The sequence below is a fragment of the Ruditapes philippinarum genome, unplaced genomic scaffold, assembly GCF_026571515.1.
Source record: "Ruditapes philippinarum isolate M1 unplaced genomic scaffold, ASM2657151v2 ctg635_1_1_1_1, whole genome shotgun sequence".
Classification (NCBI taxonomy): domain Eukaryota; kingdom Metazoa; phylum Mollusca; class Bivalvia; order Venerida; family Veneridae; genus Ruditapes; species Ruditapes philippinarum.
Genome location: NW_026852468.1, coordinates 104292 through 124029, shown reverse-complemented (window position 1 = coordinate 124029; position 19738 = coordinate 104292). Strand labels below are relative to the sequence as shown.

Here is a 19738-nt window from a genome sequence, read left to right as displayed (position 1 = left end):
TGATATTGCACGTTTGTATTGTTACTTTTTATTGGATACTGGTATCATGATGTTTATATAGTTTTATATACATGGCTGCTTTGAATTTATGAAGAAATAACTTTTTTTTTCCTCCAAAAAAAAAGGAAGTTTGCTGTATTATTAATTCTTTACAAAGATTCTTGACAGTTTATATGGCTGTACATACTGTAAATGGTTGTTTGCAGTATAAACTTTACCTAGAGGCTTTGGTTATATATGCAAACAACCATTTATTTGGGGCCATATAACCTGTCAAAAAAAAATTTATAACAAAAAATATAGCTGTGTTTATAGTCTTACCTGAATGTATAAATAAAGTAGGTAACATTTGACTATTGATCTGTCATTGAAATGAGAGCATTTCTTAAAATATTGTATTGAGGAGGTTTAACATGATAATTCATGAATGACGATCATTTGTCTTATGATTAACATGTATTTTTGCATAAACAACTATGCACGCAGGTATATATTAACACAGAAGAAAACATCCATTAACAGATGAAAGGACATACGCACACACAATTGTCACCATAATATGCGTCACTCAGGGTACATGGACTTTGGCTTTAAATGCGTCATTGTGCTTCTGCTGAAAAAAATTGCATAAGCCCTTTAATATTCAAAACAGACAAACTTTTAGAAGAAATCATAAATCAAAAGTAATAACTTTAAGGGTTTTCCTTAATAGATTATACATGTATACTTAAAAAAGAATAATGTAACATCTGTTTTCGAGCATATTTTCTTAAAAATCTTCATAAACATATCTTCATAGAATATAACAACTGAAATGCCCGGTCAAATGGTTTATTCAGATGCAAGGGTGAAGTAACCAAACACACATGCATACACACAACTCCCAGATTGATTTATATTTTATGACCCCACACAGTATTTTATACAATGTTTATAGCGACTTTAATAATTTTTAACTTTCCCAATCTTCACGTCATTTTAGGAATATCATTTCAGTTTAAAGAACATTTACTGATCAGAAATTATATCAGTTTGCACAAGACAAAAGCTAAAAATAACGAGAGTGTCAGAAATAGTAGCCAACTATATCAAAGTCAAAATTAGCACTGTTGAAATAATAGAGATATATACATGTATATACAGACATTTTATTAGTGATAACTAATATAATTTGCTGTGACTAACTTACTCAAATAGATTTTAAACAAATAAATTTAAGAAATTAGAAATATGAATCGGCTGAAATAAGAAGTTATTGCATCAATATACAAATGTTCATGTACATGATATCAGTCAATTTATCATATGTTTAAATTAAGATATGTTTGAAGAACTGTCTTGTCTGCTATCATCACCCATTCATCTTCAACATAAAGTGACATAATGCCCATCCATGGATATATACTATATAGTAAGTGAACAGGTGAAAGTCAAAATAAGTTTACATTTTACCATTATTCCTTTCATTTTTAGCTCGACTTTTCGCAGAATAATCGAGCTAATGCAGTCACCCATTTGTCGTTTTCAGCGTCCCTGTGGTTAAGTTTTTACGTGTTAGGTGGTATCTCCATAACTACTGAGGGGTATGGATTTAAACTTCGCACACTTGTTCTCTGTAATTATCTAACATGATTGGCACAAGTCCCATAACTCTGATGTGCTTTTTAGCTCGACTATTCGAAGAATATGAGAGCTATTGTAGTCGCCCCGGCGTCGGCGTCAGCGTCCGCGTCGGCGTCTGCGTTGGTTAAAGTTTTTTGTAAAGTCAAATATCTCAATTATTGCTTGAGATATTCAATTGAAACTTACAATACTTATTTATAGTAACAAAGTACATCAGATTGACAAGTTGGATAACTCTGCCTACAATATTGACAGAATTATGCCCCTTTTTAACTTAAAAATTTTGGTTAAAGTTTTTTGTAAAGTCAAATATCTCAATTATTGCTTGAGATATTCAATTGAAACTTACAATACTTATTTATAGTTACAAGGTACATCAGATTGACAAGTTGGATAACTCTGCCTAAAATTTTGATAGAATTATGCCCCTTTTTAACTTAGAAATTTTGGTTAAAGTTTTTTGTAAAGTCAAATATCTCAATTATTGCTTGTGATATTCAATTGAAACGTACCATACTTATTTATAGTAACAAGGTACATCAGATTGACAAGTTGGATAACTCTGCCTACAATATTGACAGAATTATGCCCCTTTGGAACTTAGAAATTTTGGTTAAAGTTTCTTTGTAAAGTCAAATATCTCAATTATTGCTTGAGATATTCAATTGAAATTTAAAATACTTTGTTAAAGTAACAATGTACATCAGTTTGCAAAATTGCATTACTCTGCCTGTAATATTTGCAGAATTATTTGCCCCTTTGAAACTTAGAAATTTTGGTTAAAGGTTAAAGGTCTTCAAAGATATTTACATGAAACTTTACACATGTACTTACGGTCATACTTTAAGGGTCATAATATTTTGTCACTGACCAAGTTCCATAACTCTATCCTGCATTAAGGCTGATTCATATCCCCTTTTCTACTTAGTCTCTTGGTTAATGTTTACATGCAAGTTTTACATATCTCAGTAACTATTAAAGATATTTATTTAAAACTTCACATATGCATTTAGGGTCATAATTGTAGGTCACTGACAAAGATCCATAATTCTATCTTGCATTTAGGCTGATTTTTCTCCCCTTTTTCAACTTAGAAATACATGGTAAAGTTTTGCTTGTTAGCTGTTATCTTCATAATTACTGAAGGGTTTGTGCCTTTTTTGGGACAATTTTATGCATTCATAATAATAAAGCAGTGATTTACTTGATAAAACATCTTAATAACAAGCCTTTGTACATTTTCTGTCAATTTTATGTATTCATAGGTAATTAGTATTATTTTACTCAATAAAACACCCTTGTGATATTACCTTCCGAATAGTCAAGCCAATACTGTATAATTAGACTCTCTCTCTTGGGCCTATAACATGAATTTATAAAAAAAATTAGCCCTTTTGTGAACTTAGAAAATTTAACATTATCAAAGCTCTAAATTTAACATTATCAAGGCTCCTTTAATATCAAGGACTTAGAATAGTCGAGCGTGCTGTCCTACTGACAGCTCTTGTTTGCATACTTATGCCCCTTTTTCGACTTCTTGGTTAAGTTTTTACGTGTAAGCTGGTATCACCATAACTACTGAAGGGTTTGTGCCTTCTTATGTGACAATTTTATGCATTCCTAATAATCAAGCAGTTATTTACTCGATAAAACATCTTAATAACAAGCCTTTGTATCTTTTTGGAAAGTTTATGTATACATATAGGTAAGCATTATTATACTCAATGAAACACCCTTGTGACAACTTTTTCGAAAAGTTGAGTGTCGTTGTCTTTCGACAGCTTTTGTTATATTACCTTTGCATTAACGATAAATAACTCATATGGCTCAAGGCAGACAATATCTTATCCTAAACATTTTCAATACCAAATGTTGGTCAATCACCATGATAACAGTCAATCTATTGAAGTGTAAAGTCAGTCCAGCTCAATTTGACAATGAAAAAAATGAGCATAATATCACTTGAGCTGCATGCCTCCAGATGAGCAAAAGAAAGTCAACTTTGAGAAAAATGAACTTGGACTTAAAAAATTAAAAATATTCACAATGCAGTTAATGATCTACATGTTATATGCAATGAATGACTGATTTTGCAGTACATTGTATTTATCATCATATTTCTACTGCATGACTAATGTAGTAAGGGCCATTTTTGCATATTTTTACCTTTATTTGGTAATTACTTGAATTGGCGTTTGTAAATGTGTAAATTACTTACTTTGTTCACATGACAATATTTTATTTTTTAAAACATTTTCAAAATTTTCATGACAATAGGCATGAATATGGAGGCGTCCTGCTTTAAAGAAATGTTACCCAATATACCCCTTGTTTGGAATTGGCCCTGTAAATACTAATTTAATACTTAATATTTAACCTTGTTTGTTACGAAACCAGATTGTATTGTGCCTTTAGTGTTTACCTCAATGTCAATGTTATGAATTATGAAGATTAGAAAGAAAAAAAGAAAAGAAATTAGTTTAAAATTTATTTCTACTACATGTATTTTGTACTATTAACCTTTGCCCTCAATGTTTGACCCAAATTTCTAAAAGGCAATATATTTCCTATTGTTATAGAATATTTGCTTGTGATAGCTAGTTATAATGTCTTCTTACTGAAAATTTTAATATCTTTATCTACGTCAAAACCATGTCTCAATCTTCTTTCTCACTTTCAGCATCTTTGACCTAATTTTTTTACTGTATCATTAAAAGTGTACAACTGATTTCTTTTAAAAAGTTTGGATAAATTTCCTAAATTCAACTGTTGATTAGTATACTATAAACTTAAGGACATTTTCGGGAGTTTTCATTTAGACATATAGGCAAAATAAAAACTGTTCAATAGAATTTCTTTAATTTTGCCTATATGTCTGTACGAAAACTCCCAAAAACATCTTTAAAAGATTTCTTTTACTTTGGTTGTAATATTTCTGTTTGTTTTTACTTATGGGGCAACTGTGACTAAGTGGTTAAGGTCATTGACTTCAAACAACTTGTCCTTCACTGCCGTGGGTTTGATAAGAGACTTTGGATTCTTTCATGTGAGGAAGCTATTCAGCTAGCTTACAGTAAAGCTGGAAAGTAGCCATATGACTTTTACAGTGTTGGTGCCACCTTTATCCCAACCAAAACAAAAAAAACTTTTGCATTTTTTTTTCTCTTTTAACTCTTTCAATATCCTGGACCCATGAAGTCATAGCCATTGCCAGACATGCATACCGTTCAAATAAGAAAATTCTTGAGTCACAGTAATTAATATTATCCTTACAGTGTAGGGTATAAAAGTGTCTTAATAATTAGACACAATGGAATTATTTGTGCACAGATAGTCTAGATACTAGAAGGTAGCTACCATAAAAGAAATAAGAAAGCCAGGGAAATAACACTCACAGTTCTCAAAACCTCTTTGGTCTAAGGGATACCATCTAGGGTACAAGTACTGGTAAATGCCACAAAGTGGAAAGTCGAACAACACGTCTGTATGAATTTCTGTATTCTTGTTAGGTTTTTAGTGATTGAAAGATGAGGCCATTTAAAATAATTACCAGGTAATGAGTTTAAATTACCACTCTATAACTGGATAACACACTAAGGAAAAATGCTTAACTATATAATTTAGATCTATGACATTTTAAACAAAGAAAGGCTAGATAATTGTTTAGGAAACTTAAATAAAGACCATTGTTTGTCATATCAAGGATACGTCAATGGCTATTAATGAGAAATTATGATTATCATAGTTGTTATGGCAACAAGAAATACGTAACTATGTACTGTGATAATACCTTGATAAATGGTACTGAAAAATCTATAACTTTTAATTATCATAATGCTACTTTAACAGAGAAAAGGTTGCGAAATCTATTGATTTTCTTTGTTGTTACAAAGGCATCTTTGTATTGGTTGATGGGTATGAAAAGACACCGGAAAGGTCCCCTTTCTGCAGAAAGGACTTGACATGGCTGGAAAGGGCCGATTATGTTCTTAATAATGGCATTTTCCCAAAGATTTCAATAAATATAATTATAGATTGACTTTCTAAGCTATTAATATTGAACAAATGCAACCTGTTAGTTGATATATGTAATCTGATCAGAATCAAAACTGTAATTTACTCACATTCAGTATTTTGATAGTCAATTTCCTTTAGGTAATAAACCGACAATTCCAAAAACAGTACCATTTAGTTTTAAGTATCATTATTCTAATAATACTTTTTGGGGACCCAGAAATGGCAGTTAAAAGCTGGGCCAAATAACTACTACTCTTAACCAGTATCAAACCATGAACCAATTGTCAAACCAGTATGAATTTAGAAAGGGAAATTGAATCTCACCTCTGCTGGGATTTGAACCCTGCATTAGGAGTCATGCTCTACCCCTTTACCGCTCTTCTTCCACCATTTCACAAATATAACTTAGTGACTGACGAAGGTGTACAAAAGGAAGATGGCTGAACAAATATAACATAGTGACGCATGTGTACAACAGGAAGATGGCTGAACAAATATAATGTAGTGACGCATGTGTACAACAGGAAGATGGCTGAACAAATATAATGTAGTGACGCATGTGTACAACAGGAAGATGGCTGAACAAATATAACATAGTGACAAATGTGTACAACACCAAGATGGCTGAACAAATATAATGTAGTGACGCATGTGTACAACACCAAGATGGCTGAACAAATATAATGTAGTGACGCATGTGTACAACACCAAGATGGCTGAACAAATATAATGTAGTGACGCATGTGTACAACACCAAGATGGCTGAACAAATATAATGTAGTGATGCATGTGTACAACACAAAGATGGCTGAACAAATATAATGTAGTGATGCATGTGTACAACACAAAGATGGCTGAACAAATATAATGTAGTGATGCATGTGTACAACAGGAAGATGGCTGATTTTTGAATTTGTTGAGGGTTTTTTTCTGATATTACATTTGTATTTGCGAGATTTTAGTTTTGACCAAAATATTTCCAATAATACAAATGTTCAGATGATTATTTTATTCATATTTCTTGGTTATGAAAAGATGAATTATAGTTATATTGTTTAATATTTATTAATGTGCTTATTAAAAGTTGATAATTTCTACATCAAGATGTAGTTCAACATAAATAATGTCGGGTGACAATAATTATAGACTTGTCATTGCTTTGTATGACATTATGCTCTTTCAAATAACAAAGAAACTACAGTTACTTTAAAGCAGGTTAAAGTGGATTGGTCTACAATGGGCACATTTTTTCTTCTTAGGTATTTCAAATATGGATATAAACAATAGAAATGTATATTTTGGATATTCTTATAAAATTGTTGAATAGGTTCTAAGTAATGTATGATGAACATTATCTAGAACAATTTATAATCTGCTTTATAATAATATGTAGATCTTATATTGAAATCAAATACTTCAGTATCTCACACTTGCCAACAACATCTATATACAATTCTTTCGTGGTTGGTTGTTATGTCTTGATACTAAATTACTGTTCAGCATAATTATTTATTGTATTACAGACCTTTTATTAAATAGAACAATTCACATTGCTTTCTAATTCATACTGGTTGTTTTGGTTATAAAGCCACTTTTCTGTTTTGCTTGTGAAAGAAGACCACAGTGTGTTACTATTTCATAGTCCCTGCCGACACCATGCTTATCTGGAGATGTTCTTATTGAGAAAAAATGACGTAAATGTTATTGTCTTTGTATAATTATTTGATTTAAACTATGATAGTCATACATACATGTATATGTACTATCTTTAAATTTCAAGATGCAACAGTGAATATCTGGAAAATAAGTTTATACAGTAAGTCTCTTCATACACTTGTATTACAGCTCTGTGGTCTCTTTTATTATAACAAATTGTTAGAAAAATACTAAATTTAAAATAATTTGAAATACGAGTGCAGTACATCAATGTTTATATAAATATAAGGAGGATTGTGCAACAATATTAATGTTTGGAATACTTATGGAAAATATACCCATTGTAGACCAATCCACTTTAAAGGCCCATTATGCCTCAGAAATGCTTTTATTTTTTATTTCTCAAAAGCTTTTTAATTTTGGTGTACTTTTAAAGAATCTGTAAGTTACTCATTGGCCAATTACCATAACTAATTACTGTAACTATCTGGAGATCAGCTTTTGCTTTTTGGCAATAAGTACAGTTATAGTAAATAAGTACTTTGTATGGAAGTCAAAATACTACATGTCCTTTGTTTACATTTTGCTTTTTTTATGACAAATTATTCAACATTTATCCCAATTTTTTTTCTTCAGGTAACAAGCATCTAACATTCTCTAAAACCATTATTTTAACTTTATAAAATTCATGGTTGCCCTTTCTAAAGATGTTAAGATTTAAGTTTCTAATGCATACTGTGCCTTGAAGAGAGGTACTTTTTAAAATACATGTCACCATGCACTATTTTTTATAACATCTGGTTGATTTTGAGCTCCGCATTTCTACCAAATTACTCCTGGAGTAAAAACTTTTTGCATACTTCAACAATAATATTTAGTACTGTGAATAGGAAGTGCCATAGACTAGCTTTTAGAACTTAAGTTTTCGCATGTGCTACTTTTTATATACTTGACAATCCAAATTTTCGTAAAAACTAGCACCAATCTGAAGGTGTAGAGGCCAGTCAAGATTCACACTGACATCCAGAAATATTCTAGCAAACATCAGATGTTCGTTTCTTTTTTAAAAAAATCTTTCTTTCACATCTTAGTACAAGTTTTGGGAACAAAATAACAACAAATTCTTTCTTTTTTACTTCTTTTTTTTTCCAAGACACAATACCATATTTTCATAGTACAGGTGATACAATCACTGAAAATTCAACAATAAAAAATACATGTATATTTAGTACAGTCTCACTTCAATTTCAGCACAAAAAAAATATATAGAGATGCCCAAAAGAGATTTAGTTCTGTTTCATGCCCCCTATTTTTTTCTTCAACTTTTTTGGGGACTTCTGCTTTTTCAAAATTTTCTTATCAATGAATATAAAATTGCATTTGTAAAAAAAATGAAACAAAACTGAAAAAAATCCTTCCAATTATTAGTTTTTTTTGTGAGTCGGAGACAAGAAACAAAACTCCAAATAAAACCAGAATTCACTGCTGACCAGTACTAAGCCTGATTTTATAAATACTCGATGATTTAAAAAAATATTCAATCAATGATACTTTAATATGTTTTTTCTTGTTTCTTTCTACAGATAAACTATTGACTTTTAAAGTACTTATATTTTGATATTCTTTGATTCTACATGTAACAAAGACTTCGACCAAATTTTCAGAAAAGACCAACTGCGAGGCAATCTTGCTAATTTCATTTACAGATATGATTACATGTACGTTATTGAACGACCGTACAAATTATCATCATTTCCTCCAACAACATTTCATTTAACAAACAGAACCAATCCTGTCTTATAACTCATAGTAGGTACATACATGAAAATCTAAATGATATATTTATTCGTACAACTGTACATACATGTACTTCATAAAGTATTAAATAACAAAACAAGATGTTTTTTACTGTTGTGTACGTGACTTTCCTGGAAATCTCTGTTTCCTGAAACAACAAATAAACCGACTGTATATGTATACAGATAAAGAGATCATCGCGAATGTTTACAAAATTATTAATGTAACAAATACTAACATATTAAAGATGTATTAAGCATCAAATTCATATCCTCAATTATCAATTATTTTTACTTAGATCTCATATAAACCTTAAGTAAAATATGTTTAGCGTATATTGAAAAATATCAAATGTATATGAGGAACAAGAATATTTGTGATAAAAATAGAACCTCCCTGATGCTATATTCACAAAGCTAAAGACATGGTTTTACTATGAGGAATAAAAAGAAAATCTATCTTTACCCTCCATGACCTTGACCTTCACCAAACTGTGACCTTAACCTCCATCCAACAATAACCTTCACTCAAATGTGACCTTGAACTTCACCCAACTTTGATCATCACCAAATTACAAGGGGAGAGGTCAAAGAAAGATATCAACACACCAAATATTAAATAAATTTGTCAATAATTGAAGGGCTATGGGAAATGTTAGCTTTCATCCCGCTTTACCAGAAAAGTGATGAACCTTTTCCTCCAGTATAGAGCCATACCTGTCTGACCAGACTCTACTCTGTTAGTAGATCAAATTTTGATTTTGAAATACCCTTAAACTTCAAGTGGACTGATCCAAATTCAAAGCAGAGCACGTCCATTCCTTAAGTGTCCGGTGTAATGGAAGGACAACAACAAACCAGCAACTTCATGCTCTTTGAAAACACTAATCAATAATTATTTTGTATAAAACAATGTATGTTATTGTTAAAAAAAATTAATACCTTAAAAACACCAAGTCTAATCCTTGTGACTGACTTACAGTCTTTATCTATATACCTCAGGTTTAAATTTAAATTTTCAACTTTTAAACATACATACAACTATTGAAAATTATTTTACTTCAATTTATAAATTTAATAAATGGATGTTCACAAAGTATCTATGGCAACAAAAATAAAACAGTTTACCTGCAAAAAATATACTTGCAATTAAGAAACATAACCACATGTTTCCTACTTTCTGAGAAATCATAATTCAGATAGTTTAATAATAATAATATTGAAAAACAGAAAATATCAAGTCCTTGGTATCCTAGAAAAGCAATGCCTTTAAATACTATGATTGTTCCAAAAAAAATGAAGATCTGGGAACTTTTTAAATGTAAGGTCTTTCTACAAATAAATGTAACTTCAACTATACTTATTTTGTGACAGTGTACATTTGTATCAAACAATATACAAGTCCAGTGACTTCTCTGTCAATCTTGACAGAAAAATCTTGACAAAAGAAATGTTTTTCAAGACGTTTCTTTAGTCTTGAAACCACGGTTACCAGTACAGAATTGATGAAAATAATTTAATAGCAAATAATACAAATACAATACAGAAACATTTGAAAATAATTAATCAAAATAGAATCAGAGTTAGATCTACATCATTTAAATGCAGATCTACCTTGTGCATTTTGATTTGATTTTTTCTTATATCAATGCTTACAGCCACAGTGACTTGCCTTTGCCACAATTGTGAGGTCAAAGGTCAAGCTTTAATACTGGTGACTGCTCATTTAAATTACATATACAAATTACATATACTTTGATTGATATTCCATAAACCACTAATTAACTTTTCTGAATTTGAAGTAGGAAAGGTATGTTTTTAATTATGGTAGGGATAAACAGTAAATTTACATTTGTTGGATATTTAATATTACCAACAAGTGAAATGGCACATCCAGTTATTTTGGAGGAAGATCTCAGGTGCTAATTCTTTCATTATTTCAGGCATTAGCCGGCAAGCAAGCTGAACCACCATTATTTCCCTAAACTATCTAGTTAGGTTTCTTACAAGAAATCAAAAGTGTAAGTATAAAACAGTTCCACATGCTTTTGCAAATGAAACTACAATGACTTTAACACAGTTAATTGAAGCTCCATATTATTTCATTCTTTCACTGTTCAATTCAGTGCAGATCTCTATCTCTTAAGCAAATACCTGTAAATTTATTCCAGAAAACAATAATTAATTCCCTCAAATTATTTTAGAGCATATCCAATAGGCTGTACAAGAAAAAAGAATAAAACAAAAAAAAAGTTGCTTCCTTTGTCCACTCATAGGCTTGATGTTGATATGAAATTTGTACAAATGAAAAATAAAACAAACACAACAAAATCATGATACATGAAAATATTGCAGGGAGTAATGACATAAAAATTTGAAAATACAAATCAAAATATTGAAGAGCAAACAAAATACACACTACATATATGTGCAATAGTATAAGATCTCCAGTACAACAAAACTTGTGTGCAATAAATCTAACTTGTAATCTACCTGTATCTAAATATTTTTTTTTTTGCATACATATGACATATATATATACATACATCTGATCTCAGCGTGAAGATATACATGTATGTGGCTAAAATATGTGTATGCTTACAGAATGAATATGTGAAATATTACATTGTCTCCTTAATACCATACAATTTATTTTCACATGTATGCAATTTCTGGTCAATTTACTCTTTTTTTTAACAATTTTTTTTATATAATTTTTTTCTTTTTTTTTTAATTTTTTTTTTTTTTTTTTTTTTTTAAAATTTTCTTCTTTTTTTTTTTTTTTTTTTAATTTATACATTTTTTGTTTGAGTATAAAGCTGAGACGAGTCTATAATGTAAGACTACTTGTAATGAGAAAAAATTATACACAGCAAATATTGAAAATTTATAAAATAAAGTTACAATGCAGTAAAATAAAATTTCAACATAGTACAGTTGTAGTTTTTCTACAATTTATCACTTTACTTCTGAATTTGTAACATTTTTTACTGAACTGTAACAGTCAAAGAACATCTGAGAAACATTCATTAACATTTACCCTCCTTATTATCTCAAATGGAATCACCCATCTTTCAATCTGGACAAAACCATTTATCATTTTTAGCGAAAATTTCAAAATATGTACTGACTGAATAGCAGACAGTGCAGACCAAAAGGTTAATGCAGAAAACTTATATACATTGTCTTATAATTCTTAACTATATTATATGAAGTTGTTACTATTCTAAGTAAATTAGAAAACATAATGCATATTGTGATAAAATGGGTTTTTGAAAATGAGATGAAAACCCCTAAGAATGTACATTATGCTGGCAAATTACTAGTTAAAGTGAGAGAAATAACCCTTTCCTTCTTTGGCTGGTGATAAAAGCATATAAAAAAAAACAATAAAGTAAAATCAGTTAGCTAAAATCTAGTAAATCAAACAATTGGTCTTACAGGCTTAATGAATCAATAGACTATGAAGTTTTTTATTGTAATTGCTTAAAAGAAAATAACTGTTAATGATTCAAATAACAGTTAAACTTTTATGTATGTAAGTCTTAAAAATAAAGTCCACTCAGTAGACACAGACGAAATTTCTAATTGTAAATTTGTTGGTAAGACATATAAAATCATGACAAGTTGCCTTGTATCTTCCGTAAACAAACGGATTATCAACATTTTTTTTTTTAAGTTTTAATTCTTCAAAACACATCAACATCTATTTTTTCTCTTCTTTTCTATATGAAAGTTTTAAATATAAAATCTCATAACAAAAAGTATCTACAAAAATATTTTCAATCGTATGACATTAAGTTTTTAATCTTTAAAGGTGTTTCATTTAGATTACCAAAATTCAAAAAGTATGAATACATTAACAGTGAACATGCTTATTAAAGCTATTTTCCAAACCTTGGAACTTTCTCAAATGAATTTGCAAAATATGTAAAAAAAAATATAATAAAACACACTTTACTGACTATTGCAAAAAATGTTATCACATAGTTTTAAAACATACATCAAAATACTTAACTTACAAAAAAAACAACTTTAACAATATCATGAACAATAAACAACTTGCAGGATATATTGGGAGGACATTTTGATGCAAAACTTTCATTTAACCTAAACTTTTAAGAAAAAAAATATCTCTTTCTATATAGAAAAAAAAATTAATATACAAATATATCACTGTGTAAAAATTAAATATTTATACTTTATAAGATTTCTTCAACAGATAATAAAAATGTCATTTCACATCAAGATTTTCTTCTTTTTTTTTTAATTCAAGTATTCTTAAACAAAAAATTCTTGTAGCTCTTGTGTACAGCTTTAACTATTTTGAGTTTTCATGAAATTTTGCACCAATATGACCCTGATGTTAGCATGAAGTTCCCTGCACTATATAATACGCATGTCATGGCAATATCCCTAGATGAATTAAAGTTCTCCTAACTTTACATGAGACTCATTAGATAAGGCATATTCATTTTTTCTTTTGTTTAAGTTTCACAGTGTCAACGTCAACAGCAATACAACATTCTTATGTACAAATAAATCACTTCTACTCTACTTCCTGTCTAAACGATGTCACTTCCTGTCTGAATGCCATCACTTCCTGTCACAGTTATTATTTTTTGTTCATGTTTAGAGCATTCATGATGTCTTGGCCCTGAAGAAGGCGGCTACTGTTGGGTGGAGCATTCACATCCACATCATGGCTAGACACTGATGTGAGAAGGTTCTGAAGAAACCCCGTTGTGTCTGGCCTTTTCCTTGATATGATATTATCCTAGAATACAAGATCAAAAATATTTTAATAGAGTGATGGAGAACATTTGAGGCAGGGCAATTTGATTTTTTTTTATCTATCCTACAAATACAGGTGAAAAGCCTTACAGGTGAACAGTCTTTCACTCTATTGGTTCCTATCCTACAAATATAGGTGAACAGCCTTACAGGTGAAAAGTCTTTCACTCGACCAGTTCCAATCCTACAAATATAGGTGAACAGCCTTCTACTCATTCTAACAGTGCCAAAATTCTAACAGTTCCAAATGCCAATATCCTCCAATCCTTTAGGTTAATACTAAATTTTATCAAAACAAAGATGAAACTATCCCATAAGAAGATATTCTTCACAAGTTTATACTACAAAACAGAAAGTGTGAAACTCCTGTCAGAAAATCAATAGCAGTTTCTATAATGAATTTCTAACAACAATCATTATAAATTAAGTATGTATATGCAAGGATTTTTTTTCAATATAATCTTATAATCAGAAGTGTGTAAGCAATTTTGCTACAGAATCTTTATATGTGATTTTAACATAATACAACAAAACAGTTTGCTTATATTTGCAAAATCTGTTTAGAAATCTAAATCAAGTTATATGTCATATGCTAAAACATATCAGTACAACAAGGTGAAGAATTGTTTGGACACATTTTTGGGCACGGTTTATAGCATGTAATTATGAAACTTTCCTTTGGTCTGAAAAAGAAATAATAAAGACAATGTATACCTTTTTACGGACACTGTAACCATGAGCAACATCCTCTCCTTTCAACAGGAGGTTCATCAGTACACTGTTATCTTGAGGAACTCCTACTGTAAAATCAGAAATAAAATCTCTATGTTCAAATTCTACATTAAGAAAGAGGGATCATGCAAATGTCTGTATTTAAAAACAAAGAACAGGATTTTCTAAAATCCTTAAATTCTAGCAAATTTTAGCTGAAAAATTTCTTTCAAAATAAAATATGAATGACATATACATTAAAAACATTTTTGATCTGTTCAATAATCAAAACTTTCTGTTTAATAATCAAAACTATAACTGAAAGGTTCATACAGCTATTTCCCAGCTGTCCCTGACAGAGGAACACCTCTGGTACCCTTAATGCATAATTTCAGATACAAAATATAACCAGGTTGAGTCCGAAACTTACTTGAAGCTAGCTAGATAATTGTTCAATATTGAAAATTCTATATCCCTCGGCAGAACTAGAATTTACGAAAACAAAAGCTGTCTGCAGGACAGGGTGCTCGACTATTCTCAGTGCATGATAGTGAAACAAGAGCCTTAGATAATGTAGAATTTTTATAAGTTCAAAGAACGACCATAATTCTGTCAAAATCTCTCTTAGAATTCTGAGCCTTGGGCAGTGACCTTCTATTATGCTCTCAAATAAATATGTTCCCTTCAGTAGTTTTTGAGATACAAACTTGCATGCAAAAAATTAACAAAAGTGTGACGGCTAAGCCCACACCTTGATGAGTACAATAGCTCTCCCTATTCTTCCAATAGTCAAGCTGATAAAGAGGTTGGGCAAGTGGTTCTGTCAGCAGCCTTTAGTATCAAAGTCTACCTACTACAAACATTTTCTATTAGTAAAATGTAGTTACCATGTAGGCTGTTCCCAATACTGACAGGTATCTGATACTTTGTCATTTTCACAGGCGGACCTTTCTCCAGGTTACTACGATCCAATCTCCGCTTCATCTTCATCATCATTTGATCACGTGGCCCCTCTAAACTCTTCTTTACTAAATTATCTCCAATCACATCATAAGCTGTCTTTGATTTCTTCTCTGTAGTTGGTCCGTCATATCGTTCATCTCTCTCATGGAAAACGCTCTCTGTACAGCCGAAGATTCTAAATATAAATGTAAGGATAATGATTTTGATTCGATATAACATATTTTTTTTTTAATTTATAATTTTCTTCACAACACTTTAACAGGCAAATTAGATGCGAAAATATCTATAATTCTGTTATAACAAACATCTTAAACTACATAAATACTGTAAATGTTTACATATGTATGGTTTTACCCCACTTAAACATATACTGTAAAATGTTTACATATGTATGGTCATTCAAAGTAATTATACAGTTTGTTAACATAATTTTATGGTTTAACCCCATTCAGAATACAATTTCAAATATAAAATGTATGTTTGACTGTTTTATCTTGAAATAAAGTCATGTAGACTTTTACATGTTAAAAGTTTGTAGCATAGATTAGACAAAAAAATTTAAAATACAGCATCTGATAATGTATTAATACATTTTTACTATTATTATTATTATTATCCGAAGTTTGATTGGAAGGGTCAAGAAGTTGTGATCAGGTCTTACCCTGGGTTAAAGTCAGCTCCCATATTGAGAAGGCTGTCAGTTGAAGGCTGACTTAATATGTAGTCTTCATCAGAAGTCATTGGGATAAATGGTGCTCTCAGAGTAAAGTCTATCTCCTGTAATATAAAATACTGAAATGATAATTATGTCAATAAAATAAAGTAAAAAAGATGCTTCCTTAGCATTTTCTAAAGTTCATGAAAGACAGGAGCATGAAAGGTCTTGTAAATTCTTGACCATTATCTTGTACACTGTCATTATATATTCAAAGTACTGGACAGGAAAAGGTTAATAGGGACTAGAGGACTGTTTACTACTCTTAAATAATCAAAAGTTGTTAAATAGGAAGTCAGACTTCATTTATTAACAAGAATATTTTTCCCCAATAATAATATCTCTACAAAGGATTGGTTATACTCTGTATGTAACTTTTTGGATGACTTTTTATCCTTAATACACATTTTATAGTTATAACTTCAAGTATATTTTCCTAAATCCAAAAGAAATCATGTAATTAAATATGAAATATTACTCTGAAAAGACTGTACAAAGTGTACATGCATGTGGACTGAAGTATTTTCTAGTGGTGTTTAATACATGTGTCTTTATAGCCCTTTGTTTCCTGTTATAATGCCCAATAAAATAAAATGTCAAAAAAATAGACCAGCATTAATTATATATTCGCTACTTGTGCTTTTATAATTCGCTACTTGTGTTTTTGTTATTATTTTCTATTATTTGAATATTACAGACCTGGCCATTCTCCATGCTGGGGTCAAGTGTTGTAAAGAGTTCATCCATGGCGCTGATATCTTGTGGATTGATTGTTGTTAAGTAATTGGCTGGGCTCTCTGCAGGGCTCTTGAAAAACAAAAACAAAAAAAGAACAACAATAAATATATTCTAGTTTGTAAAGAACAACAAAAAGGGTAAACAATTAGTAAACATCTCTCACTTTCACCAAACTTGTAAAGATTAGGAACTAACTGATAATAAGTCACACTTGTATGTTAATAAAATGACAATCACATATAGGCTTGGCATGTTTCAAAATATGAAACCATAAAAAGTCCAAAATAACTTGTTCTACCACAAGAAAACTAGCTTCAGAACCTGGGTACCGTTTCACTAACATACTTACGCAAATTCTTAAACTTAACGCAAAAATTTCCATTGATCTTTTTATGTCCATAGCAAGTATTTGTTTTTATATTTTATGTTAATTAAGTTTTGAGCAAATGAAAGATTGAATATATAAGATTTAAAAACATGTGAGTATGTTTGAATTTATTTCCTAGCACATTGAAAAAAATTTGGGTAAGTCAAGAATTTGCGTAAGTATGTTAGTGAAACGGTATCCAGATTTACATTTTTTATTTCTTTTCCTTTTTTGAAAATTACTTTTTCTGTATTACAAAAGTATGAACTATCTCTTTTATGTTCTTTCTCTTTTGTATCATAGGCAAAATAAAAACACTTCCCTTGTCATCAGAATATGGAGCCCAAGAATAAATGAACCAATGTTGGAGCATCTGAATATGACTTTTCTATCTTTATCCCCATCCCTGTCATCGTAAAATGTAAACCCCAGAAAAAATGTAGCCAATAAACAAGATGCCTGACAGACAGTGCAGTAATTGGAGTGTTGGTAACTAATACCCTCACTCCAGGTAATGCACTGTGCATGTCTTAGTATACATTTTAACTCTGACACATTTTCAATAGAAAGGTCTCCAAACTATGATACAAGGATCTGTTAATATGACTATTTATCTTTGATAACTGCAGATTCATTAAGGAAATTACCCTTCATTTATATTTTGAACAACTGGTCAATACTGATGATTCTAAATATATATTACCATGAATTTCATTCTGAGGGTTTCTGAAAGTCCTTTGTAACCATTTACACAGACTAGTGTATGGGTAAAACATGCAATACTTTACTACATGTAACCTGCCTAAATGAGCTCTTAAACTTTATATAGTTTTATATACACCCGCTGCTGTCAATTTATAAAGAAATCTCACTTTTTTCGTTAAAAAAGGAAGTTTGCAGCATTATAAATTTGTTATAAATATTCCTGACAGGTTATATGGCCGAATATAAGCAGTTGTTTGCGATGTAACCCTTGCATGGCGGCTCGGGTATTTACAAACAACCCTTTATATAGCGCCATATAACCTTTCAACAATCTTTATAACTAATAATATACATGTTAACCATTAGCCTGCTGAAACTGAAACTGATTAGCTTTTGCTACAAGTATATAGCCAGGCAGGTCTGCACATCTGTCCACTCTGATCAGGCTCTAGCTGTTAGCTTACGGCATAAAACTTTTTTTTCATCTTGATGTCCCCAAAATTGATAATAGAAAGTTCTTAAATTGAAGCATGGACTAGTCTATTTTACAAATTCAGCAAATAAAGGGTTAACAGCTAAATGCATCTATTTTAAGCATATATTTGAGGCAGCTCAATATAAAATATGTATTCACTTACCAATGTTCCATCAGGTGTGGATCTAGCTGGGCTGACAAGGCGAGGATTTCCCACTTGGTCCTCAAATCTTGACACAAATCTGTCTTTTTTCCTCGGAACATCATCATACAGGCTTATCTGACTGAAGTCTTCCACTGGAGAATACAACACATATGAGCCGTGTCACGACAAAACCAACATAATGGGTTTGCAACCAGCATGGATCCAGACCAGCCTGCGCATCCACGTAGTCTGATCAGGATCCATGCTTTTCGCTTACAAACCCTATAACAAGAAGAGAAACTGATAGCGAACAGCATGTATCCTGATCAGACTGCACGGATGCGCAGGCTGGTCTGGATCCATGCTGGTTGCAAACGCACTGTTGGTTATGTTGTGACGCGGCTCATATAATTTGTTTCACTTGAGAAAACAACATAATTATAATTTGACACTAGAATATGCAATAGAGATCATCTACTAACCATGTGCAATGTGCCTACTAAGAAACATTCACTATAGTTTTAATATTTCTTCTAAACTTATTGATTGGATGAAGATTTTGTGCCATTGAAATCTTGACCTTTGACCCAATGACCTCAAAGTTAAAAGATAGCATCTTCATGCTATTGGCCAGTTTAACAAACCTAAGCATATGATTTAAAACACAGGGTCACTATGACCTTGACCTTTGACCATATGACCTCAAAATCAATAGGGATTATATATTGGCCAAGAGCAATGTCATTAACAGCTTACAAAAATTATGAAAACCACAACTTACACCTGATTATTCATCTCGAAAAAATAACAGGATGTATGTGGGGACAAACATTACATCAAATGGGTTTACAGTGGTTATCCCACAATGCTTTTTAGCCATATATCACCATATTAGCGGCATAATACTCTCATGGAAAAGAAGGAATCGAAGAATATTTATTTATAGCTATTGTTCCCACAGCCAAACCCAATTATATGCATGAATGGATGGATGTATAGACCAACCCCAACACAGATTGCTTCCACTTTTTAA

At 30.8% G+C, this 19738-nt stretch overlaps 1 protein-coding gene across 1 annotated transcript in view; it reads right to left on the bottom strand.

Moving 5' to 3' along the window:
- Positions 1-8417: 8417 nt before the first annotated feature.
- The window catches only part of LOC132713894 (hypoxia-inducible factor 1-alpha-like), a 53556-nt gene continuing 42235 nt past the window's right edge, over positions 8418-19738 (bottom strand). The window contains 6 exon segments of the mRNA XM_060696601.1: positions 8418-13869; positions 14601-14686; positions 15485-15735; positions 16222-16337; positions 16975-17082; positions 18724-18857. Of these exon segments, the coding sequence (XP_060552584.1) occupies positions 13708-13869; positions 14601-14686; positions 15485-15735; positions 16222-16337; positions 16975-17082; positions 18724-18857 (857 nt within the window). The 3' untranslated portion in view covers positions 8418-13707.